General features: G+C 33.4%; 1 protein-coding gene across 2 annotated transcripts in view; it reads right to left on the minus strand.

Annotated features, from left to right (window-relative positions):
- Positions 1-27,538, minus strand: part of Lim1 (LIM homeobox 1) — a 56,378-nt gene that overhangs the window by 1,605 nt on the left and 27,235 nt on the right. For both annotated transcript variants that reach the window (XM_090114382.1, XM_090114381.1), the window contains exons 4-5: positions 23,550-23,707; positions 22,519-22,737 (exon numbers count right to left, since the gene is read on the minus strand). In XM_090114382.1, coding sequence (XP_089970508.1) covers positions 22,519-22,737; positions 23,550-23,707 — 377 coding nt within the window. The remainder of the gene's footprint in view (positions 1-22,518; positions 22,738-23,549; positions 23,708-27,538) is intronic.

Below are 27,538 nucleotides of genomic sequence, written 5' to 3' on the forward strand. Positions count from 1 at the left end.
TAAAAGTGAAAACATATCACTTTGTCGGTGTGTTACAAAACATTTTTATATATTTACGAGGCCGCGTGAGATTGTGGTCGCAAAATGTTTGTTCGTACATTGGTTTATTTCACGCGTAAGTACATTGTGTAATGTAAAAACCGCAGCCAGTTTATGAAACCGTGTTCTTTGTTGTTAATATCATTAGGAGTGTGTTGCACTTTGTAAGCGTATATTGCGCGCAAGCTTTGGGAAAGGAGTTTTTCAATTAGTTACTATCTATGTAACAGGTACAAACAACTGTTGTCGGTTAAGTAGGTATGCATCATGTAAAAGATATCATTTCTATTTTATACCGAAATACATATATGAATATTCTTTCATAGTATACGTATGAAATATCTTTTTACAATTTAGAGAAGTTACCACTGTTCTGAAACGAAAATCTACCGAGTTAATACTTCCATCGCATTCTGCCATGTCCTTGCTCAACCAATCCAAATACACTGCAACGGTAATTAAATGAAACGTATCTCTAAATCTGTGTAAGAATTATAAAATCATGACCAGACGATCGTTGTGCGTTACGCCGCGTTATTCACACGCGTCGCGTGCGCGCGCGCGACTAATCTCTAACGACTTCGTACTCTCGTGTGTGAGAGCCATTATATTTGGTCTCGCCTGTTAGGATCGTGTGAGACATGCACCAACACTTGACAATGACATTCACGCCGTTTTGCATACCCGATGCTTTGTAGGTCATGGTACAGGTGGGAAATACTGCAGTTGTAACGTTATGTTAGCACGTAGCGGGTGCATGCGTGTCAATCATAGCTTCATAACTGTTGCTTGGAGCTTTGGTAATCTGAAGTATTAGACGCGCATTTCATAATGCTTTTTAATACAGTACCTCATTTAGATCTTCTTTCAGATCAATTCTCATAATACTATATTTCCATGAAATATTTTATTACTTATACAGGGTGTAATCGTTAAGTGTGCACAGGCGATTATTCCGTAACTATTACCTATATCAAAAAACTTTAAACTGATATTGAAAGTACTTAACCCAATGAGTAAAATGGCCATAATAAATTTTCAAAAATAAAACGAGAAATATCTAAAAAAATCACTTGAAACCCTCCCATACATTTAGTATGAGATATGACTATCCCATATACATGAGTTGATCCAAAAGTAATTATAATCAATATTAAACCAGGTCATTACAGTTAAAATATTTCGCTAGATAGTCTTCTAACTAGATAATATACTCCGTTTTTTTTTTCCAAAACTTAGAAAAAAAACCTTCGACTTCATCCGTAAAAACCCCTCAACGCGGCCATCTCTTCGCTATCGTCTTAAAATTTTTTGCTAAGACGGTGTTTTTTGTGCCGAGGAAAGAGATAGAAATAACTAGGAGCTAGATCTAACAAACAGGGTGGGTGTTCAAGAATTTGGAATACCGATTTTTGAATGGCAGCCATTGCAACTGACGCTTTGTGATCTGGTGCGTGGTCTTGGTGAAACAACATTCAAGCCCGCAGTTTGCCATGTCTCTTTTCCTTACTAACCTACCGCAATCTTTCAATATGGTCTGTGTAGTAAGAGCCCAACATAGTGGCTACCTTCTTAAAATATTCCACCAAAATTATTACTTCGGCGCCCCAAAAAACTGCCGCTTTAATCTATCCCACTAATTTTCACTTTGAATTTCTTCATCGTCACTTTGGAAGCTCGCATCCAGGCCATTAATTGTTTCTTGGTTTCAGCATAAACATGGTGAACCCGGGTAACGTCCATGGTCACAAATCGTGCCAAAAAATTATCCTGATCTCATTAAGAATTTAGAAATTCACCCTCTAAATGTCGAATTGTTGTTTCTTCTTTTTGTCGGCAAAAATTCTGGCACGCACGGTTCACATTCAAATTAATGTAAATACTTGGAAACGTGGCCTATTGATATGATTTTTTTGTGATAACTTAGTGAGTACATGAGCAAGCAAAAAACAGTTATTTTATATTTTTATGTACACAGGAAATACCCAATTATCATTACTTTTGGATCAACCTAGTACATTTAATATGAAAGATTTTAGCTTTTTCTTTCTTTTTTTGGTTTTCTGCTTAAATTACTTCGCAAAACTGAAAGGAATTTCATTTCGAAACTGCAAATAGAGCTCCTCATTGTATTGCACAATGAGGACGTCACTTCGATAATCTGCTATGAATACAAAATGTATGGGAAATAAAATGTATGGGAGCGTTTAATGTAACATTTTTGGATATTTCTCGTTTTATTTTCAAACATTTATTATGGCCATTTTACTCATTAGGTTAAGTACTTTCGATATCAGTTTAAAGTTTTTTGATATCTGCAATAGTTACGGAATAATCGCCTGTGCACACTTAACGATTACACCCTGTATATCGGGTTGTTATTTTACTGTCAATGACAACAGCTGACAAATGAAAAGCGAAAAGTTGAGATATAACTTTAATGTTTTCTAGATACCGTATATATTTAGATTATATTTTATTATGTAAGTCCTTGTACCATAATTTATATATTCAAAATACGACAGCCAAGTTAAAAAAAAAAAACATCATCAAAATGATACCATTGCTAATCTATAATTGTATGCAAATTTGGCAATTCTTATCAAGAATTTTTTGTTATTTTAACAAATGACAAAAGCCTCAAGGTTTTTAGAACATCCTCCTTTCACGTCGTTGTGTAATCTTTAACAAATTTATTTACACTGTATCAAACGGATTGTATACAAGTTAACGTAAATAATTCAAATATATTGTCTATTTCACACGCGATTAAAACACAATTTTCCCATCTATTTATATTGACCGTATTTATTTGCATTTGCAACGGCTGATTTGTTTGGCATGTCTGACGTGTCATTATAATAGAAGCATGTTGTTACTTTTTTACAATTTGTAACTTTCCACTTGCGAAAATGATACATAATATCTAATGCCTGCAGCATGTTGTAGGGCATATTTTTTTTTCATTTTGCTCTCTACGTTATTTTGATGACTCTATCAACTAGTCTCATTCTTAAAACTGTATAAACTTACTAAACTGTTTATTTTATAGACACACTTTATCTCTATTTACAGGATGATTTATATCGTGCAATGGTTGGTGGCAGGGTCGCCATGCAATGGTTGGTGGTAATGAAACACTTTACTAGACTGTAGGGTGTATATAATAATGTATTCAACTGCTATTGCAACTGCTCTTAAACGGACTATATAGTATGACGCACAATAATAAACATACATTACACACTACAATCGTATTAAAAATCTTTCAATGAATATAGAGGAGAGATAATTGCGAAGAAACAACTTATACTGTTAAATAAATTGGATAAAAAGAAATCAACTCGAGTGAAAGTTTGCCGCTATTGTTCATAAGTAAGCTGTATGGAAACAAAATTACATTGTAGAGCAAATAATAGTAGGTACTTCAGTAAAATATATATGATAACACCCACGCGTTCTGTTATATCTATGTATCGCAAATAACAACAACCTTTGATAAAACTAAAGTGACGTAAGCATATAATAACGATATATATTTGAAATGAAGAATGAATAAAGAATAGATAAGAGCGACAGGGCATTAGATTTAAATATATACCTAGGCTCCTTTTTATACCAGCTGCAGCTTTGCAAGACGCGGGCTAAATTAACTAACCTACTAAAGCGTCGCTGATCAGATATTTTCATAAAAGAAAATATTTTATGTTCTTTCATATTGACTGTATTGAATACCAAATAAATAATAATAATAAATGATACAAATATATAAGTGTAGTTATAATTAGATAAAGTTTATAATTTCGATAAAAATTTGAACCCGTAGTTTTGACTCTACCTTGATAGTAATTTATTATGAGTTACTTTAAACAATATTTCTGACCGTATATTCCCAGATCATTTTAAAGCAGTCCCGTTATGTCCGAAACAATTATGTTTATTACTTAATCGCTCGTAGACGATATCAAATTTGGACAAAAAATTTAAACATTAGAGCTATTAAATATAATCACTTGATTATAATGATTAGGTACTGCTTTGACAAGACCTGACGGTGTACCAGCATTGAATATCAACTTTTTTACATGTGATGCTTAATGCTTTTTCATATAAACTGTGGTATAAACTTAATTCGACACAATAAAATATAATTTATGTGAACTAGTTGTCGCATATTTGGCTTCGCAGAATCAATTCGTTTTCATTCTGAGAAAAGGAGAAATAATGCTTATATTATTAATCGATGTCCCAAAAATTACTGTTTGTAAATGCACAAAATCAGGCCATATTGAGGGTCATATATTATCCACAGAGGTAAAGCTAAGTCACATGGGCTCTAAACCCGATCGTGTCTCCATACCTTAATTGTGTTTAATGTTAAGGTTTTACGATCATTATAAAGCGTCCGAGATGCATTTAACGAATGTTCGCAGCAGTGGTTGCATGAAATATAGGTTTTAACACCAGTCTGCTTGTACGGGTGGTATCCCGGGGCGCAGGCCGCGCGCCTTTACCGTATCGTCACCTTTTGAGTGCTTTGAACCTTCTAATATCTTGAAGTGGATACTAGCCCTTTTAGATATTTGACTCCGGTTATCGGAACTAGTGATCAAAACAATAATTGTAAAATAGGATTATTTTGAAGTGCGTAAAGCTCAATAGCCTTCTAGGTATTAAATTTATTTAATTTTGTAAACACGTTTGTTAATAATATTGAAAAGTACGCGAGAGAAACTTTTAAATCTCAAACTCGACTAAAAACTCGGTTCTAAATTCTAATATGTATAACTATTTTCAATTAAATAAAAATAAATGTTATAAAAGGAGAGTTCCTAATTTGCATTCTTGATTCTTAAATAAATAAGCTAAAATAATTAAATTTTCTATTATATAAGGATTAAGACCTAGATAATTATCTCTATCATAAATCTCGAATGTACTTCATGTAAGATTTTATAGTAAGACACATACATTGTAGCAAAGTAGGTTATGTTTAAAGTAAGTATTCAATACTCCCGAAGTAATAATTATAAATCAAGATTTATATTACATACCCGTTAATACTTTGATATTCAATTTTAGGTTCAATACTTTGATAATAAAACAATTGTTTATAAATACTTATAGCTAGGTTTTAAGAAACCTATTTCAATAAAGAGTGAGCTTTTGATTATTTATATTTAAATTTAAATATACAAAGGGGATTAAAATTAACGATTAATTTTCATTAAACAAACTTCTACAACGCTTAGACACAGAAAAATGGTGCAAATTCAAAACCTTACAAGTACCTATTAAACTTAAATTAAATACGTTTCAAGCAAGTACGAAAAAAGGCGGAAAACACAAAGGCCACTCTGTTATAAAAACAAATCATTGTCTATTATCGTACATTCACCGGGTTGAAGATGATTAATAAGTTTGTTGTATATTGTTCTCAGGCTCAGTATAAATATCCGAGTTTACCTGAGGCGCCCCCTTGTGCTAATGAGTTGATTTGTTTGAAATATACTACGTTTTTCGTTATTATAGACTGATAAATGGGTTATAGCACAGACTAATAATAATATACTACGTATACAAGTTATAGTAGGTATACTTAGTTGAATTTTATTGGTCATGTACCACTCATGCTTAGTATTATTTCTAATGTGCTAAATATTGAAATTGTAAAATAGAACTTATGCAAAATTTTTAAATAAAAATTTCTCTACATAAAAATTATGATAGGGACCTATGCTGCTTTATAAAATCTGATAGTAGCAGTTGGCAGTAAATATTCGCTGATATCGATAAGTTTTAAATTTTCTTGAACAAATAATATCACAAAGTTTTGTCATAAAGATATTTCGTAAAGAATTAATTTTTGATAGAGCTTGTGTTATCGTTTTATTCGAATGGAAACAAAAACACGCTGTTACTTTGATAATACATATAGTCAAAATGTACCAAATTATCTATCCATAAGTATGCTAAAATGGACAAGTCCGTAAGGTGAGTGAGGTGAACTAGTAATTTGGGCGCTGAGTTGAGAGGGCCCAGCGGGCGGCCGGCCCCCCGCCGCGCGCGACACAATATACCTAACCTTACCGATACTGCCGATACTTAAACACTGAACAGTTGTACAAAACCTTTTTGTTTCGTTCTCGTTCCGCCATAAACTTTATTATGTCATGCGCCATATGCGAGATGCACGCTAAATTTTGATCCCTTGCCGAGTTTCGACCGGTATGCCCAAAAATTGGATTATCACTTTAATTTTATGGAAAATTGCTTTGCACGCGGTTTCCGTTTGAATTACACGACGTTTATAAAGGTACGAATAAGTTGTCGATATTATTTTTTGAATGAAATGCCATATGTTTACGTGTTTACGTTCTGTTGGAACTCTTATACCTAATTTTTACCTTTTTTAAATATTTATTCTTATTACCTAATTTATAATATTTTGTATTTGATATTTTACTTAATTGGAGCAATTTTATAAAAATTCATACATTGTGGAGTTTGGTGGGGACTGGGGTTCATACCATTAAAAATTAAGAAAAATTATGTCATTATCATACCTATAGCATTACGCTGTGCCTGTTCAAATTGGAACTCTCATGAAACGATTAATACTGATCTCCATAACAAAAACTTCCAAATGCCTTAATTTCAATTTCAAACTGTTCATTGAGAACAAATGTTTGAAAATACATTGAAAAAAGAAACAAAAGGCAACATGGCGTCGCTGAAGCGACCACACTGCGCGCTCCGCATGCGCCATCTACAATCAATTGGCGTATCGAAAGGTAAAAGTAAATTATTATAGCGCTATTTGAACTGCTTACAACGTAGAATACTAAAATATGCATTTGAACATTTTGTATGCTTTGCATTTTCATTCGTAATACTTATAGTCATTCAATTTTAAATCAACAAAATTCAATGTAGGTAAAATCACCTGACCACATTTTGAAGACTGGTACCTAATTGAAAAAAAAAACTTACCTATGTGCGAAATTTAATACCGACTAAATGTAAGTTAATGGAGATTAATTTAGGTGCTATTAATTAAAACAACAATATTAAACAAGCGTCGAAAGTTATTTAAATTTTATTAATTTCCTCATTGTTTTATCTATCCATCTTGCGCAAACTTTTGAGTAAAAATTAGTTCAGTTATATAGTTATACCTAAGAGCTTTTTTGATCTATAAAAAACTGTTCTGCATAAGGCGAGAAAATTACTACTTATTATAAATGTAAAACACGCGTCCTCAATGTTTATTCTGCTAAATTTACCGTGCTCACTGACTTGTGCCTTATTTTAGTTAATTAGACGTTCCCGCTCGAGTGTTGTGCGTTATTCTTGTATCTCATCTGTTTTCATAAAAATAATTACTTTTACTCAAATAGCAACTAAAAAACGCAATTATAAAACGATGTGTCAACATTTATAAATAAACTGAAAATTGGGAACATTGAAGTTATTTCAAGACAAGATAAATTTTAGAAAGTGATGAATTGAGTAAGGAGCTGTAAAAATGTTATGACAACACTAAAAAGCTAAAGAAGTAAATTATAAACTCTATACAATTTATTGACCATATTTTAATGTCCATGTAAAAAAATTATTTTGATAAAATTACCTGTTACGTATTAAGTAATACCTCATATCACTGTTACGGTTAATTTATTTTTGCACGCCTCATAAGCGAAGCGTTGAGGTGGGTACTACTGTCGCTTCGCGCAAAACATCTGATTTTTCAAACTTAAAATGTCTTTATGTATCATACATTGCACTTGTAAGATAATACATACACACACATATTAAGAAAAAACACTATTTTTAACGTTCATGATATTTTTGATGTCATTTTTGTTATTTATACTAGTTAAAAAACAGTTTAAAAAAGTTCTGTCTTGGACGTCCGTGTGTCTGTATGTGCGGATCCTTTTTCTTGTTAACACGATAGCGACCGAAATACTTTACTAATCGAATCTTTTTTTTTCTCTTACGCTTGAGTATGCTCAGGAATAGAACCCTTTCATTTTTCAGGGTCTGATTCGATGTGGTTTAATTGTTATTAAATAAACAAAAAAAAACTCGGCTGTTTTTTTTTTTTTTGAAGTGAATTTTTATATTTTTATTGAAATTGATTCCAGAAGATTACTGGGAACTTTAAAAATTCATTTTGTTACTTTTATTAGTAGGTACGATCCTTATAAGTATTTTAGTGTATTCAACCAACTTAAAAAAGTGTGACTATTTTACAACAATTTGAATATGAATTGTATTATTGTATACAATATCGAAGCTTTTTAAGAAATGTATAAAATACTTTTTTAAGAATTATTATCATACATAATATTATGTTACCGGCAATATATTAAAACCGGCATTGTAGGGTGGTTTTTGGGGTAGCTATTAACCAATATGAGGTCAAAACTAAAATCCAAGATGGCGCCGACGAAAATTTGAAATCTTTTCGTCATGGGTGTCATTTTCATGGTTTTTGGGGTAGCTATTAACGAATATGAGGTCAAAACTATAATCCAAGATGGCGCTGATGAAAATTTGACTTTTTTTCGTGATGGGTGTCATTTTCATGGTTTTTGGGGTAGCTATTAACGAATATGAGGTCAAAACTAAAATCCAAGATGGCGCCGACAAAAAATTTACATCTTTTCGTCATGGGTGTCATTTTCATGGTTTTTGGGGTAGCTATTAAACAATATGAGGTCAAAATTAAAATTCAAGATGGCGCCGACGAAAATTTTACACATTTTCGTCATGGGTGTCATTTTCATGGTTATTGGGGTAGCTATTAACCAATATGAGGTCAAAACTAAAATCCAAGATGGCGCCGACGAAAATTTTACATATTTTCGTCATGGGTGTCATTTTCATGGTTATTGGGGTATCTATTAACCAATATGAGGTCAAAACTAAAATTCAATATGGCGCCGACGAAAATTTTACATCTTTTTTCTCTTACGCTTGAGTATGCTCAGGAATAGAACCCTTTCATTTTTCAGGGTCTGATTCGATGTGGTTTAATTGTTATTAAATAAACAAAAATAATAATTAATAAATAATTATTAAAAAAAAATTATGAGGCGTGCACTTTTGGATTTTCCAAACTATTGTTAGTTATTGTTGGTATCCCACTAACTAGTTCAGTATTCATCTATAAATTATTTTATTTTTAAGTTTATTACTATTCAATTAGCAATCAACATCATTTAACAACATAAATAAAGTTCGTAAGGAATATTTAACGTTTTTATAATGTGATATTATTATAGTAAACCACCATAATTCATGATCCATTTAAAACTCTAACAAGCTTTTCTTAACCCTGATAACGGCATTACGCAACTCTCAGCCAATCAAAAAGCAGGATTCATAAATCGAATTCTTATCAGTAACACGCTGATAACACGCGACACAACTATTGGTCACGGTTTTCAATATGGCTGTCGTTTGTTTGAATTTATTTTACTGCAGGTTTTATTCACTTTTTAATGGTTTAAGATATGTTATCAGAATACCTTTGTTTTAACGTACATAATATACTTTGTAAATGTAAATTAAACTACCTTCAACCGTTGCTAGGTAAATACTCCTTAAAACAGTACGTACCTAAATGATAAATAAAATAAGAATAAACTTATAATTTCATGTACCACTATCATATATCACTGTTTTGAAAAATACATAAAAATAGTAGCAATAGGTACATACACTCACCAATGTTTCGTTTAAAAAATGGCTCCATAACGACATATTGGCAAATCATGTGCACATTTTGTACTTACAACATTCAGAACTTATTCCTACTTGTATCATGTAGTACCTATAGGTATCTGTAAATAGTCTAGAGTCATCCCTTACGGAAGGGCAATGTAGGAAACGTTCAAGTTGAGTAGACGTGGCCTCGCATATCGACCGTGACCGCTGTTTAGTGATGGAATTTACGATAATTTAGTTTCCTATTAAATGCCTAGATTTATATTATTAATTTCCATGTCTTTTAAGTAGGTATATATATAGTATACACTATACACATTACACAAATAGGTATGTATTTAGTAGTAGAGTCACAATGTTCATTTGTAATTCTTAACTTTTGGATGCTTTCGCACATGTCTGCAGTTTTAACGATGAAGTCAATACTAGCTATACCTATAAGAAGCTAGCTACTGCTTTTTTAAGGATCATCTTTCGATCGTTCTTTGGTAAAGAAGATTTTTTTTTTAATAATGAATTTAAAAAGAAATATACCAACTACAAAAAAAACAAAGTCTTAATGAAAATTTATGAACACAAATAAATATTCAAAGCACAACCAAAACTATTAAGCTTTCACCTTTGCCCTTGTACATTTGACCGTAAAAATTTACCGAAACTGATGTTATTTCTCCAAATACCCATAAAAAGAGAAAAATGGGCACGTCTCGAAACCATAAACCAACTTCGGCTGTACACAATGGTGAAAAACCACAAAAATCAATAATCGACAATAAAACGGTCCATCGATATCGATATAGTCACGTCACTAGCGGCGTGAAGCGTGAACTCTGTTACGTGCCTATCTCTGCAGCTGCGAAACGATAAAACTCTTGAAATCGGTCAACGAACCATTTTTTTTCTAAATAAAACAAATAGCTTATGACAGAAATCATCAGCAATTAAGTTTACTTTTTCTCATTTTTCGAGGTTTTTAGGCAACATCGCAAAATCTAAAAACTATTGCAAAATTAAGACTTGTCACGCATTCTACCTTCCAAATTTTGCAGACGTTTTTATAGCATGCCAGTGACCTGAAAGTGATCATCTCCGCTCATAACGTCCTAGAAAACCAGTCGTATTTCAATATGCTCCTGATCTTTGATGAAGATTAGGTACCTATGTATTCTCAAATACATTAAAAAAGTAAGTAAACACGATCAATACACAATAGGTGTTTAACATTACCAGTAAACCGTAAAGTATTTCTTTTTAATCTTTATTAAATTCCATATCAATTTCTTTACAATCGGTTCCGCGACTAATCCGTGAAAATGCAAAGAATTTCCGAGGCGGTGACAAAATCTGGTTTGCATTCACTGTATAAAGTAACGTCGCAATTATTGGTGCTCCGTGCTATGAAATATATACGAATTTAGCTGCAGGTTACAATATATTGACACTTATACAAGTTGTCCAGATACCGATAATTAATTTACTATAACGCGGGCCACTGTAATCGATGGCATAATAAATCAATGTAGCAAGATGTGGGCAGGCATGATGGATGCCAGCTCGCGTCGTGTTTGCGTACTTATATAGCTACTGCAAGAAGCTGTGATAATGACTTCTTGTTTTACGTTAGCATTATGTATTTAGAGGTGATTTTAATTCCCACAGTAATTACTGATGCATCTCTGTTATGTCATGTTAGTATAGGTAATGCGCTTCCTTGATACGTAGATCTGGAAATATGCTAATTGTGTTTGACGAATTGCAGTGTCATGAATTGGTATATAATCGATAAGGAATTAATTATTTATAATCATTTAACATTGATGTCATTCTTGAACAATGGTGTGAATTTGTTACCATCAGTGACCAGACATTACATTTTATTTGTTGTGTATTATATAAATTCTAATTTTAAATTTTTAACAACTCATAAAATATTTACAAAATATGTTAATTCTTTGTTAATTTGTTTATTCATAATGATAATTTTTTAACATAAATAAAGCGAATAAACAATACAATACAACAAAACAACAACCATAATCAATTTTCAGTCCGCAAAATCATAAATTTCATAATTCGAACGACAGATGAAATTTACAGGGAACGGCGACGCTGACGAATGGTGAGCCTAGGGCGATCGAACATTAAGGTCTACAATATTAATGTAGCACATTCTCACCCACGGCAATAAAATAAATGATGTCATTTTTTTGTGTCCACGCGGGGAGCCTTTTGTCCCGTTCGCCGCTTCGGATCCAGCTTTGTCCGCTCCGCTGTACCCGCGGGACGCCCTTTGACAAAAGCTAGGCGCCGCACTTGAATTTTTTGCAATACACGAGTTTTGTATGACGCGGCTTTTCATCATAATTAATAATTTATTGCTTTCGTCAAGCCTTTGTGGCACCGCACCTGCGCAGACAACGCAAGGTGCTTCTGTCTTGTGCGTAATAAATCATAAAGCATTTTTGCATCTTCTACCGTGATTGTACCCACAGTTTGCGTAAAGTTTAACTTAGAAACTGATAGAAAATCTGTAAATATGTCCATGATTACTCAAAGTATTTCAATTTATTATCATTACAAGCATCAATAAATATTTATCTAGGTTTTATAATCATTTTTAAATAATGGTTGTCATAAATTACTAAGTTTACGCTTACCTATGAATTATAGAGTTAAGGCATAATTAAACATTTCCAAAGCCTTTGATTATAGTTAAGTTATTACGTCATAAACGAACCGCTCTGAAATTGTAAGCTCAATTCGTGTCAAGTGTCAAACACGGCGAGCGTACAATACTCGCATAAACGTCGCATTTTGATGCAAATCCGGCACTCACAATACATCGGACGATTTTACGAGAGCTGCCAATATGAGCGCTGTAAAACATCTATTTTACTGTTCATTCGCGTATCCCGTTGTTTTAACCATAACGATTAAAATTACAAATTTATTATCATAACACGGCGCTTTTAGATAAAGTGTGGTATCGACGGGACGGTAAGCGTCCGTCCGGCGGCCGATAATCGTTATCGACAACATTTCACGTACGATGACATCGCATCGCCTGTAACGACCATCAAAAAATAATCGCGCTTAAACGGTTTTTATAAGGTGCTCCGATGTTTTTGGTTGTAAGTGTACATATCTTATGGTTTTTATGTGACGTTATGTTGAAATAAATGACATTTTTCGGAGTGAGTTGCCCGTCTAGATTTTACTACACATCACAAATGTGTTTCTTAATCTACGTTTTATAGAGATTTAACGTGTATTACGCCATGTTTATCCAAACAGCTATAAAAAATAATTTCTATTATCCCGTTTAGATAGAAATTCATAAGTTTAGCTTGCTGGGAAGAAAATATACGTAACGCTATATTTACAGTATACATACTACTACTTATTTAAGAATAGATAGGTACCTATATAAACTTCTATTTTAATAATTGTCCCATGCTTATAATGAAGACTTAATTATCAATACTCAATGTTTACTATCCTTTATTTTATAAACGCTCTACCGTAATTAAACCTTCGAACGACAAAATAATCAAGAAAACACAAAATAAAGCAAGAAGATGAAACAATTTGTCGTAAACGCTAAGCGATCGAACACTTTGACCAGCAAGGTATATGGTCAAAGGCTCTGCCGGTTTATCTCGTAACTTGTGAAAGTTATAGTATTCGGGCCAACTCAAAGCCGCCGACGGACATTAAAAGAAGAGATATGGTTGAGCGACCGACCTCAACTCATTCAGTAATATTGTTGATCTTGACGTTTCCTTACATCGAACCTTGATTGACTGACCCTCCGTAAAGTGAAATAAAAGATATGTAAATTGGTTAAAAATCAAAAATTTCAGTATATTTAAGTGATGTTCAAGTTGGAGGAGATAAAATTTCTTCGAGCCATAACTACGACATTAAAACAATTATTATTATATAGCATAAAAATAAAACCACAGAAAGGACTTTAATAAAGAAAATTCAGTATACAATAAAATATATATGTCTCATACTCATTAAACATATTAAAGAATCCTTATGTTGTAACGGTAAAATAAGCACCAAGCAATCCTCCATCTTGACCACAGACAACTAAAAGCCATGGCCCATAAACAAGAGCACACATTAAGGTAGCCACACACGACATTAATCAGTCCGCGTCATGTCAGTGACATAATAACATGTTCGCGACTACACCGACAAACGTTTTTATCTACTGCTATCAATCAAACGTCGACACTGGCTTCCGTGTGAGAAATAGCTTTCTCTTCATACGCATTTTACACGAAAAACGAACAATAAAATCTCCAAATTAAATTAATTACCCAAAAACCGCAAATGACATATAATTACTACAACTCAAAACTACCATTAGAGTTCAAGTAATCGTGACGGAATATTGTTTAGCGACTAATTAATAATGATTAATGATCACACTCGGAATTGTAAATGCTATTTCTAGACCGACGGTGAATACGCTTTGAGTAATAAGGTAATTTGTAACTTGTACTTTGATGACAATGCCTGGCGCTGTTATAAATATTATTTGTGAATAAATTTTAACAAAAACAAGCATCTTTTACAATCGATTTTAAAGATGAAATAGATTTTAGTATGTCATTTGTGTTATTTTATTCATGAAGCAAAAATGTTGGCATATTAAAACGCTATTAAATAGCTTCTATTTACAAAATGCTCATACATAACGGGAAATCATATTCAAAAAGCAATAAACGTGTAATTAACATGTTGAACTGTCATCACTACAATATTTTGGCGCGAAACAAATGACAAATGAAACATTGACATGAGATGGCGCTAGCATAAAAGTTTGTACATTTTAAACTTACTTACTGGTTATCAAACACTTTATTTGCATAAAAATTAAGTAAATAAATCTTCACTTTCAAATTACCAATGAAAAATTAACCGAAGAGGACACTTTGTAGATAGCAATTACATTTTGTTTTCTCTACTCGATAAATTTACCGTATAATGTAAGGGTTCAATAAAACGCAGAAAACCTTCTATATTATATGGAATGTTAACCGCATCATGTGTCAAAATAAAATATGAGTCAATAAGGGCGCGACACACGATGACAGGCCCGTCACGCTGAAGAAATTACGATGTATGAACTTATTAAAATATCCTACGACTATTTTTCTCGTTTTGCGGTCGACTGACATCATGTTGCAGTGGAATGACGATGGGTAACACGCTTGTCTGTTTATTTTTAGTCTCCCAAATTATAGTTTTTCATTAGGTTCCTGTCACTTTTTGTGATGAATGTACATATTATTAAGATGCATCCGAAAATTCAGTTTTAGAATGTGTAGATAATAAAAATACACCGAATCTCTGCACCAAAAAAACAAGCAAAATAATTTAGCTATAATCTTATGGTACTCACGAATAAGTTCTCTACAATTTAACTATTTATCCAATATCGTACAAAGTGCAGTCATTATTAGAAGTGGTTTTATTTTAAAAAAGTAACAACTTAATAAACGGCGCAATCAAGTTAACTTCGAACGAAAGGTCTCCCAATTAGTATTAGCATATAAATTAACAGTCGTATAGCTTACAAAGTGATCATCGGCATCTTCAAAGGTTTATCGGTTCACACGGACCGGTGTTAACTAGTTAAATCCGGAATATTTGAACAAAAACGCCCAATACCGTTATGTCTACGCCACATGTGGTACAAACATTTGACACGCGCGATCTGCCTCTTGACGGATGGCGACAAAAAATTCTTGTTTATGAACCCACTTAACATACTTGACATTGTTGTTAAACGAATATTGTTACATCACAGTTGCTTGTACAAATATTTGCGCTCGGTCCGCACTCCGCCTACAATGCATAATGATCAATACTTTTTATGATAGCTCTTGGTCTATAGACTATAATGTGCTTGTAGCTCAACGCTTGTATTTTATAACCATTTCTACTAAATTCAGATTTTAAGAAAAAATTAAATAATGGACGATGACCTTGTCGATTCTTTTAAATGCATAAGCAAATAAAGCATCTTTTTTACATAAAGTCAAATTCTTGGAAAATATTCTAATTATTTTGTATATTTACATGTTTTTGTTCATTTTACACAAGTCAGTAAAGCTAAAGAAGTTTTTCACCCGACAAAAAGCCACAAAGAGGAAACAGTGCAAAAAGCGTGACGGACAGACGAACGACTCCAGCCGACATCTGTCGTGAGGCGGTGTGGAGAATTGCGCAGATCCATGTGTTAGATTGGATTAGAATTTTTCAGAAACTGATCAGTCACCGTGTTACAATTTAACGGTCCATATTACTGAAACGACGCCGATTTTCTGTCATAATCGCTAAAGCAGCCGTGGAATACGAACATAAATCCAAAAATTGCTGATGGCAACATTCTTTATAGTCTGTGCTTTGTTAATAAGGATATTTGTCACGTCAGAGCTGTTTCTGAACGGATGTGCGCGAAATTCAATTTACGAACATTGGAACGTTGCTGTCATGATTGAGTATCGGCCATTTGTGATGGGATACCGAACGTAGGATTTCAAATTAAGGCTGCAGTCTAGCAAAATTGCGTTTTCAACAAGTTATTTGACAATTTTTTCCCGGCTAATGAAATGATAAACTGAATTTTTTTTTCTTGTTTATCAATTAGTGTTATATACGCAATGCGCGTGAATTTTTTCACATTTATAAAGTTACTTTATTTTACCTTAATCAGGCCTTCAAGATAAGTCTCTTTCCCCCAAAGACATTTCGAGCTAAGTTTGTGCACTCACTACGTTGCAACCGATTACAATTTACACAATCTGATCAGCGCATTATTATCCTTATATAGTCGTTATTAAAAACTGCTGAATACAATTGCCGAAAAACTTATGATTTTCTTAATTAGAACGTTATAAATTCATTAAATTTCCCATTTTTTGCCTTACAAAATCTATTGATAAATACTGCTAAAAGTTATTTTTTCCATTAATTTATTCGAGTTGGTTGAAGACCAATGAGTATTAATCCTTTAAAAAATTTTTTTTTTTTAATTTTGATAATTCTTTAAATATTAAAAAAATATTTAAAATAATTAGGAAAAATCCTAGCGAATTTCTTTAGTCGCGCTCCTTGGGCCGGAGCGTTCTGACGTGTGCTCTACGCTCGATTTTCCTTCATACCGAAGTGAAAGTTGCTCTACTTCATTAAATTTAATATTTTTTTTTATTGATTATTTTTATCTTAGTTTTGTGCAAATATTCGTATTTTAAAACATTTGATTTCGATATGGAAAATAAACGAAAAAAATACGCGTGTAACTACTAGAAAAGAAATTATCTTCGAACATAAAGTTAATGAAACCAAATAGATTGCAAAGGTGATTGGCAACAATTTCTTTATTTTACGGGGTGTCAGTAAAGGGATGTATATTTCTTTAAAACTAAAGTAAGCTCATAAATTTTCTTATAATATAATTTTTTTTAAGTTCCAAAAATGTTTATTTTTCGTTTGAGAAATACGAAATATAATATAAACTTGTATTGAGAACTTGAACTTCCCAAGTTCATCCGGGGAAATCCCCATACGGGGAAAATGATTTGTTTACTCCAAAATTGATCCGAGGTGTTTTAATTTTTTCTTCTAGTCATTTTCAATTTTGTAACTTAAATACAGGATGTTGGTTTTATATTCTGATCTTATACAGACGCGCTGACAAATTTAGTCCGCCATTTCTAGTTTAGTCTACCAACTCTAAGTACCAATATTTAAACGAATGGATTATCATCACATCATCAAAACTCAGATGTAATGGAAGATCACAATAACATAGAAAATTCAGTGGGTGTTGAGAACTAAACAAACAGAAGTAACAGAGACGCGAAGAATAAAAAAAGAGGACGAAAACGATAATTCGTTGATGCTTTCCCTTTTCGACGTATTGTTAGGGTACATCACCAATCTGCAAAAAACAAAACTGATGATTCCCAATTGCTAATTAAAAATGAAAAACAAATAATCGACAACAGTGGTGAAAATTTGCTGATCACAATGAAACATCCTTCAGTGGTAGCAGATTTACTCATTTCAAATGTATCGGTGAACAGCGTAAAGGAGAGGAGGACAGGAAAACATTATGAATGTGGATGGTGGATTGTATACAGGGTGTAATCGATAAGTATGTGCAGGCGATTATGACGTTATTATTGCAGGTATCATAAAACTTAAAACTGATATCGAAATTATTTTACCTAATGAGCAAAATGACAATAATAACTTTTTAAAAGTATAACGAGAAATATCTAAAAAATTTACTTTATACACTCCCATATTAAAAAGGGAAAATGGGACTAGTAGAAGTTAAATGTCTAATTCCGGCAAAAGACATGAATGCGGAAGATGCGGTTAAAAAAAATTTAATATTTGAAATCCATCCATCCATCCATCCATTCAGCCCGGATAAGTCCACTGTTGGACGTAGGCCTCCCCCATACTGTGCCACAGTTGCCGATCTTTGGCTTTGCTTAACCATCTGCGCCCAGCTGTCTTAACTATATCATCCGACCATCTTGTGGGAGGGCGTCCAACAGTGCGCCGTCCGGTTCTTGGTCGCCATTCAAGGACCTGTATTCCCCAACGAGCATCGGTCCTGCGGGCTATGTGGCCTGCCCACTGCCATTTTAGTTTGGAGATTCTGAGAGCAATGTCAGTTACCTTCGTTCGTCTGCGAATTTCCGTATTGCGGATCTTGTCGCGCAGAGAAATTCCGAGCATTGCTCTCTCCATAGCTCGTTGGGTCACTCTTAATTTATTTATCAGGCCCTTTGTAAACGACCATGTCTCTGCGCCATATGTTATAACTGGCAACACACACTGGTTGTATACTTTTGTTTTTAGGCATTGCGGTATGTTTGATGAGAAGATCGTGCGTAGCTTCCCGTAAGCTGCCCATCCTAGTTGGATTCGGCGGTTTATCTCCTTCTCGAAATTGAATTTACCTAGCTGGATCGTTTGTCCCAGGTATATATATTCCTTGACAATTTCGAGTTCACAGCATCCCAGAGAGACAGGTTTAGCTTCGATGTGGGCATTGAACATAATCTTTGTTTTATCCATATTCATCTTTAGGCCTACCTGTTGGGATACTTTATGGAGGTCTTCTAGCATTTTCTTCAGGTCATCAAGAGATTCCGCCATGAGAACTATATCGTCTGCAAACCGAAGATGAGAGAGATATCGCCCATTGATGTTTATTCCTGATTCTTTCCAATCCAGAAGTTTGAAGATGTCTTCTAAGGTGGCAGTGAAGAGCTTGGGTGAGATCACGTCTCCTTGTCGTACGCCTTTCCGTATAGGAATTGATTTTGTGTTCTGGTCTTGGAGACGGACTGTCATATTGGCCTTGTTATATAATCCTCTCAGTACTTCGATATACCTACTATCTATTCTGCATCGTTGGAGAGCCTGAAGTACAGCCCAGGTTTCCACCGAATCAAACGCTTTCTCGTAGTCCACGAATGCTAGACAGAGTGAGTCAGGAACCCCAGAGGACAAATGCTTTTGGATTTTATGGAGAGAGAGGGCCTGTACCTGATGAACTCATTCTTTAAAAAACCGAAGCAACGAAGGTGGACCTGGATTAGTCCGGACGGATCTATTAAGAACGAAATTGATTTTATTCTTTCCACGAAACGACATATATTTAACAACGTCTCAGTGATTAGTAGGCTTAAAACTGGTAGCGATCATCGTTTGGTTAGAGGAACGTTAAATATCAATGTTCGGATGGAAAGATCGCAACTGGTCAGACCCACTTTTCGTCGTTTAAATCCAAGTTTCCAAAAACAAGAAAGCTTTCAGCTCGAACTTCAGAATAAATTCGAAGCGCTACAAGACCTTGATTCTGTCGACGACCTAAATGACTCCATAGTAAAAACTATATATTCAACTGGTTTGACGCATTTTAAGACCCCCCGAAAAACTAAAAACCAAAAGATCTCGGAAGTTACTCTAAAACTCATGGAAGAACGTCGCCAAATGAGGTTACAAACGTCGACGGACAAAGAACATTACTCACAGCTTAACAAGCAGATCTCCAAGTCACTGAGATATGATATTAGAAAAGCTAACACGATCCACATACAAGATACAATTGAGCGAAATAAAGGCTCCAAAGTATTTGCAAGGGATCTCCGTATCGGACATAGCCATATGACTCAGCTGAAGACCGAAAGCAATGTTCTTGTCTCGTCCAAGTCAGAGATGCTAGGAGTAATCGAAAGATATTACAGCAATCTATATGCTTCACAGATCCAGCCGCCAACGAATGAAAAAGATAAAAGAGCCAAGCTTACTCGCCATCATACCGATGATATCCCAGATGTTAGCTTGTATGAAATTAGATCAGCTCTCAAACAAATGAAAAACAACAAAGCCCCAGGGGAAGACGGTATTACAACTGAACTACTTAAAGCTGGTGGAAAACCAATACTACAAGTCCTACAAAGGTTATTCAATTCCGTTATCCTGAACGCTACCCCACCAGAGTCGTGGAGCAAAAGCGTAGTGGTTTTGTTTTTCAAGAAGGGTGATAAGACACTCCTAAAAAATTATAGACCTATCTCACTTTTGAGCCACATATACAAGCTTTTTTCCAGAATTTTGACAAATCGCATAACACGAAAATTGGATGACTCCCAGCCTCCCGAGCAAGCCGGTTTCCGCAAATCATTTAGTACCATGGATCATATCCACACGCTGCGGCAGATTATACAGAAGAATATTTGAAATACAATGCAAAAAATAACACTTTTGTCATAGATAAGAATCATGACTATTTTTTCTAAATTCAGGGACAACTAAACGTTGCAGAAGCAGAAGTCTGCTTATTTGCTGTTTGGACTGGAGTGAATAATTCGTTAAAAATAGAATATATAAAAAATTATGTAACGTTTAGGCAAAATAAAATGATGGACCATTATCAAGATTTTACATAAATTGCCTACTGTCAGAATTGATTGATTCGAGACTTCAGCATTCGATGCCCATCAAGGACCCATCCTATATCATTCAAGCGATTGAAAAAAAAAGAGATAAATCCAGTGCAACCGATAAAGCATCAGAATGCTAGCAAAAGATTTATTAGGTTTATCAATATAAATCTATATATTACACATAATATAATAAATCTGTAGAAGACGCGAAGACTGACATCCGCGCGGACGGAGTCGCGGGCGGAAGCTAGTCAGAAATAATTATCTTTTGTTTTCATTTGCGTATTTTTCTATTTTATAATTTTTTAACACAAACATTACATTTTTTTTATTATATACAAAATTTGTTTATCCGTTTTATTAGTTAAACTGAACAACTTTCACTAAGAAACTTAGGTCGAAAAAAATTTATAGAGTTATGCATTTTGTATGGAAAGCTTATTTTTTTTATATTTCGTCCAAATTTCTTTGTAAAAGATGATCAGTTATATATAAACATGAAGTTGAAGATATCAATAGAAAGTATTCGCAAATTTTGTGTACTGATAAAAAAAATCACCCGGTGTAATTTTCACGAAAATTGTTTCAAATTGTCATTTTTGGTACTTATTACGAATATTAAATTATGCATACGAATGATTTTATTTTTAAAAATTAAGTGGAGCAACTTTCCCTTAGTACATTTGTATTATTTACATATAGGATGACAGGATGCATTTGTTTGCACTACTAGACCAAGCCCTTAATGAGTTATGTTTTGTCTAAACTATTTTGCAATACAAGCCTTTCGAATATATTCTATTGTTATACATATTTGAATGTTCGATTTACAATAGAAAGGATGCAATGAAATAGGTATTTTTGAATAAATATCTGAGGAATTTGAAAGAAATACCTAAACAGAAAGAAATAAATAAATGTATTTATGTAACGTACTAATATTACAAAAAACCTCCAATATTTGTGTCTCAAGACCACTCTATCGATATTAACAAAAAACTTTCAGTCAATTCTCATTGTCAAATATTCACGGTAACGATTCGGAGTAAAAGTGAAATTCGTTAAATGTTGGCCAACGGCGCGGCGTTGTCGTTGTCGTTATACGCCGTTATTGTGACGTGGAAATACAATTATAACGAATAATAGATCACGAAGAGCGAAGGTTTTTTTTGGACGTAACGAAAAATTTCGAAATTGTGTAACAGCGTGTACGAAACGTTATTAAGGTGATCTTTGTATTGTTGGAACTTGGAAGGTGTAAATTGTAAAAACGATTAAGCATTGAGTTTAGAAAACAAGGATTCTGGGTCAATATTATCATGAATAATGAAAACTTATAATCCGTAACGAGTTTTTAGCTATTTAGTCTGTAAATACCTAAAAAAACTGTAATATGTTTACAATTTCGGTCTACGTTCTGCAGAAGTCAACCTAAGATTATATTATGATACACATCTTTGAAATACATAATGAAGGATGATTCAATATGAAAGTTTTTTTTTTATCAACAAAAACCCAATCGTAAAATCTTGCAACTAGGTACAACATGTGAATATGGTGATATCGGAAAAACACATGTGTCTTAAAATGTGTCTTAATTATTAGAATTACAAACCTCTTCAAGACAGTAGGTAATAGATACGATAAAACGTAGATAAATTGAAAATTGTATGGTATAAAACACAGTTCATTAAAACATACATATGAAACTGTAATGCTCAATGTATTTAGAACTATGATCACTAACCTGTATAACCCGCATCGGCAGTCCAGTCTCTTTCGCCAGCTGTTCTCGTATATGCCTCGTGGGTTTAGGTGTCTGTGAGAACGCAGACTTCAGTATTTCTAGCTGCTTCGCTTTTATCGTTGTTCGAGGACCTCGTCTCTTGGAACCGCCGTTCCCGTCATCTGGGGATTTGTTCTCCGCTTGCGAGTCCCGCGTCTCCGGGTCGCCGTCCAGGGAACCCTGGGAGTAGAGGAACAACTGTATGCGACTATGTGGTCAGCTCCCATGCATGTTATATGGGATTGTCATTTTACTGGGTGAAGTTTTGTTGAAATATACGTTTATGAGTATGCAATGCTTGCAGTATATTTTGGCTAAAGCTGCTACGGTGATTTAAAGTTTCATTTAGACTGAAATTTGAAATAAGGATCAATAATGTGAAATATACCACTATTTTTTTAATTTAAAATTAAAGAGAATTCTTTTCAATGTTCTTTATTGGCATATCATGCTACATTAGTTGCAAAGAATAAGCTAAGCAAAGGTTAGAAATATGTTTAGTGAGTAGGCTCTACCACTTTTCTTGTTTATGCAAACCTTTTCATAAGATATTCATAATATTAGCTCTAATATTTATGATAGAATACATACGTTAACAACATAGTTAACGTATTCTATCGTAAATATTAGTTAAAATGATTTAGTGCTGCAGGATAAATTAAACTTTTCACTTTTTAACGATATCTTTTCCACGCTTCTTATAACAATTAACACTACATCATATAGTTCACTAACTTTGCGCCCGCGGCTTCGCCCGCTTTGTCTAAAACATAATAAATTATATATACTAAAACCTTCCTCTTGAATCACTCTATCTTTAAAAAAAACCGCATCAAAATCCTTTGCGTAGTTTTAAAGATTTAAGCATACATTGGGACATAGAGACAGAGAAAGCGACTTTGTTTTATACTATGTAATGATACCTCCATCCTATCCATTGTCATAACCACCAACCATCCTCTTACCGAAACCTATTATTCAATAATACCAACCTGGTCTTCCGAATCCTCATGTGGCTTCGTGTCCCCATTATGCGAAAGGTCGGAATGTAACGCTGGATGCGTCGCATGAGCTGGACTACTTGAGTTGTTCGCTGTTCTTGATTCCTCCTCCTCTTCTTCATCAGACCCGGAGCCAAGAAGGGAGTCCGCTGGTGACAAAAAAATATATAAGAAAGGTAAGTCTAATATTTGAAAAAATAGATAATAATGTAATGTAGAGCTATCTATACAAGTTGGAAATAAGTCTAAATTAGAAAAAAAATTGAAATCGAGTGTTTTGCACATTCAAAAATATGTTTTTTATAATAAAGATGCACACTTAATTATAGTACAATAATTATTTAGGTATACTTTCATTTGAGATCACTAAATTCTATCTCTATCTTAATAGGTGTGACCACATTTAAGATATTTATACTTATGATCACACATTTTCATATTCGGTAATTGAACAATTTATAAGTATTAGCATATAACCTATAGCGATGATGGTTAAAATTGACTTATCAAAAAGCAATCGCTCGACCCTCTAACTCTATAAAAATGTAATTTGGAGACTCCCCTAGAGAAGCGGGAAGAGAATTAGCCACAAAAACAATTACTGAGACCCTTCTATGAAATGTTATGAAATGTCTTGCTGTTTCAAATACGAAGCAATATAAATAAATAAATAAATAAAATATATTTGTTTGTAATCAAGTTAAATATTTAGGCTATATTTAGGCTATTTTCTAAAAAGCAAAGAATCGTTTCATGTAAACAATGGAAGATCCTTTTTAAAAAAAAGCTGTTAATTAAATTGTTATAAATAATTCACAAAAATGTAAATCAAAGAAGCCTAATTTAGAAGTAGAAAGCTGATGAACGTCTTGCTGTTTCAAATACGAAAAGCAATGTATGGAGATGTTTGTTAATCTTCAAGTTCCATTTTTAAGTGTTGATGTTGGTGTATGATCTTATTATCGTTTTTATAAGGATAAGAAAGAAAAAGAAAATCCTTTCATTTAAACAATAGATGATGCATTTCAAGAATAAATCTTTTAAATAATTAGGCATTACTTTTTGTCTCCTAAATTATATTATTTGTGATATCTAAAATTCACGATAATGGATATCAAAAAAGACTGTTTCAGACGTAGAAAACGAAAATGCAGTTCTGAAATGCATCTTGCATCTCTCTAGCTAAATGAGAGCTCACCTTAATGAAATAAAAATAACTATCGTGTTAACTGAAATATCAAACAGGTTTCCTAGTGTAGGTGTGTTTATCTCAATCTCATTACATTTATAATTGCGAAATATTCCAAGCTAATAATAAATTTAAGCCGGAGGCAAAAATGTCTTGCGTACAAATATTTGAACATCTGGCGAAACTACACAATGCCGCTAACTATAACTAGTGCTATTAATTTAGGTATACATTTTTTATAGCTTTTCTATAAATATTAATGTAGCAAGTTAATGTCGTGTTTCGAAATGGACGATAAAGTTATTATTTTTTAAACTGTAGATAGCCATTCTGTTGTTCTTCTTTTTCCTAGTGAACTTCTAATTAAGTCACTGCTTCCATCACAGACACACAAACTTTGGCTTTTGAGTTCAAAACTTTATTTGATAATGTTGTAAATAAAATCCTTACTTAATTTAGTATAAAAAACCGTAATGTGTTATTTTTTACCTACCTATATGTTATCATCGTTCAATTTTAAACTTATCTACATGCCTAAAAACTCTATATTTCACAAATACTTAAAAGCGTAGTATCTAGGTAGGTACTAAAACAACGTACCCACAAAAAACTCAATCTAAAGTGCACTTAAGCTATATAAAACTTCAAATGAAACTCGGTAAATATTTGCTTGCGTTTACCAACATTATCTCTTCAAAGCACTTCTACGCGTACTAGCCAAGTGTTTACCGAACATATAAAACAAGGGAGCTAAGGGCTCTCAGTGTCCGGACGTTTTGTGCTCAAGTATTGCCGGGAACAATTGGAAAATAATCTACTCTAGTCTTCACACGAATGTTTGTATATTGATGCTTTTGAATAATAAAGTTATAAAGAACTATATTTTTATCAACATGCTAGTGTTTTATTGTAATGACGAGCTTTTCGTAGAGCTTTTGATGAAAATGTACCTAGGTAATTAATTGGCTTCGTGATGTGGCCTTCTGTTTAAAAATAATGCAAGTTAAAGTACCTACAATAAGTAGGTTCTACTGTTTAATATTTACATATTTGGTACCTACATGTTGTCTTTTTAACATTATTTCAAAATGTTTTTTGAAAGTACATACATATTTTTATGGAAATTTCTTTTAAAATGAAAATTTTTAAAAAGAAGAGTCTCATAACAATATAGAATTCTGGTATAATAAGCTGTAACTTACATTAATGAATGTATAAGATTACTATTTTTATAGTTAGAAAAAACTTCACATATCACAAGAAAGTCCCGTTAATTCGTTTCCCTTACAATGACTTGCATTTTCCTAAGGAACCGCAAGTCAGGCAGGGAAAAAAGTTACAAGATTAATAGAAGTCAAGTCCCTTAGCCAACTCATTGCTTCTATTATAAGTTTTTGGTGGTAAATTAGTTTGAGAAGTGCGGTATATACCTATAGGTATAGGTACCTACTATTGTAGTCGGTAGGTATGTATATCTGAAATCCGAATCCATAGCTACCTGAAATCCGAATATATCATAAGTATAGGTATTTATTCGTTTTAATTTTGGTAATTTTATAGTAACAACCACAGGTAAATTTCAGAAGCTAGACAACCAGAATGAGAGTATTTTCTTTTGTTTACAGTCATGAAATAACTGAAAAGTTTCGCCGTTTAAAATATGTTTTCTACACGACAATTATTAATATTAGGTATATGTTTTAAATCAGAATTGTTTAATATGCGCACCAACTACCTACCTAGGTAGGTACATTGAATTGAGAAGGGCGGTAAGGCAATCCTGAAAACAATTTATTTCGCCCCCAAATAAATGGTTCTTTGACCCTCTTCATTCCCAAATCGAATTTTGGCGGGAATACAGCTGGCTATTGTCAATAATTTTATAAGATTTCCTCGTTTTTCGTATAAATTGTGAGTTAAATATTTACATACCTAGAAGACTGAAAAGTTTTCTTGAGTTACCTACACATGTGTATGAATGAACTTTGAGAAATATTAAAAAGTAATTAGTAAGTAACAAGTAGCATTCAAAGATAACTTTAATGTGAATTTTTAATTTATGGGATAATGCATACAAGATAATGCATAACATGCCAACAATGCAACAACTCTATCGCCTTCATCTCTAAGTCGTTCAACAATTAGTAGCTATTAAGAATTCAATCAACATGATTCATGAATAATTTCCCCAAAAATTATAATGAACACTATCTTGAAATCTATAACAACCTATTAGCGGAGCGAAAGCTATAAAAATCACAGATTATTTCGTATTACAGGCATATTAAAGTTTGTTATAGCGTGTTTATGGGACCGACCGTTAATTCGAGACCACCATCTTAAATGTAAAATAAGAAACCGCGATAAGAATCTAAGAATATAAAAGATATGGGAATTCTTTGTGGTGCCGGTAGCCGGCATGTACTTATGTACGCCGCCCATATACGGGACGCGGTCCACGCACACTCGCGCACTGAGCCGGCACACATACACGAGCCCTATACACACACTCGGAACTGTGAAGTGTGATTGGTGAATGGTGGAGCGACGCCACGCCCACTTTTATCGACGTTGCGCCGTAAGCGTGCGTGCGAAACACCGCTATATGTACGTAAGATCGTCTATAGCCAGCTTTGAGGCCGAGGGCCGTTTTTAAAATGTCATTTCCATCCGACGTCTGTGGGAAAGCTCTTTGTTGTTTTTCAATGGTACTTTTTATTGTCGAAATCAAATTTCGCCGCTTCGAATTTTTCAATTTGCGCTCGGTTCACGTATATCAAAATTGTTGAGT

Source organism: Colias eurytheme, chromosome 21 (assembly GCF_061535395.1).
Source record: "Colias eurytheme isolate Ceu_HAF_F1 chromosome 21, ilColEury1 Martin Lab GWU primary, whole genome shotgun sequence".
NCBI classification, from domain to species: Eukaryota; Metazoa; Arthropoda; class Insecta; order Lepidoptera; family Pieridae; genus Colias; species Colias eurytheme.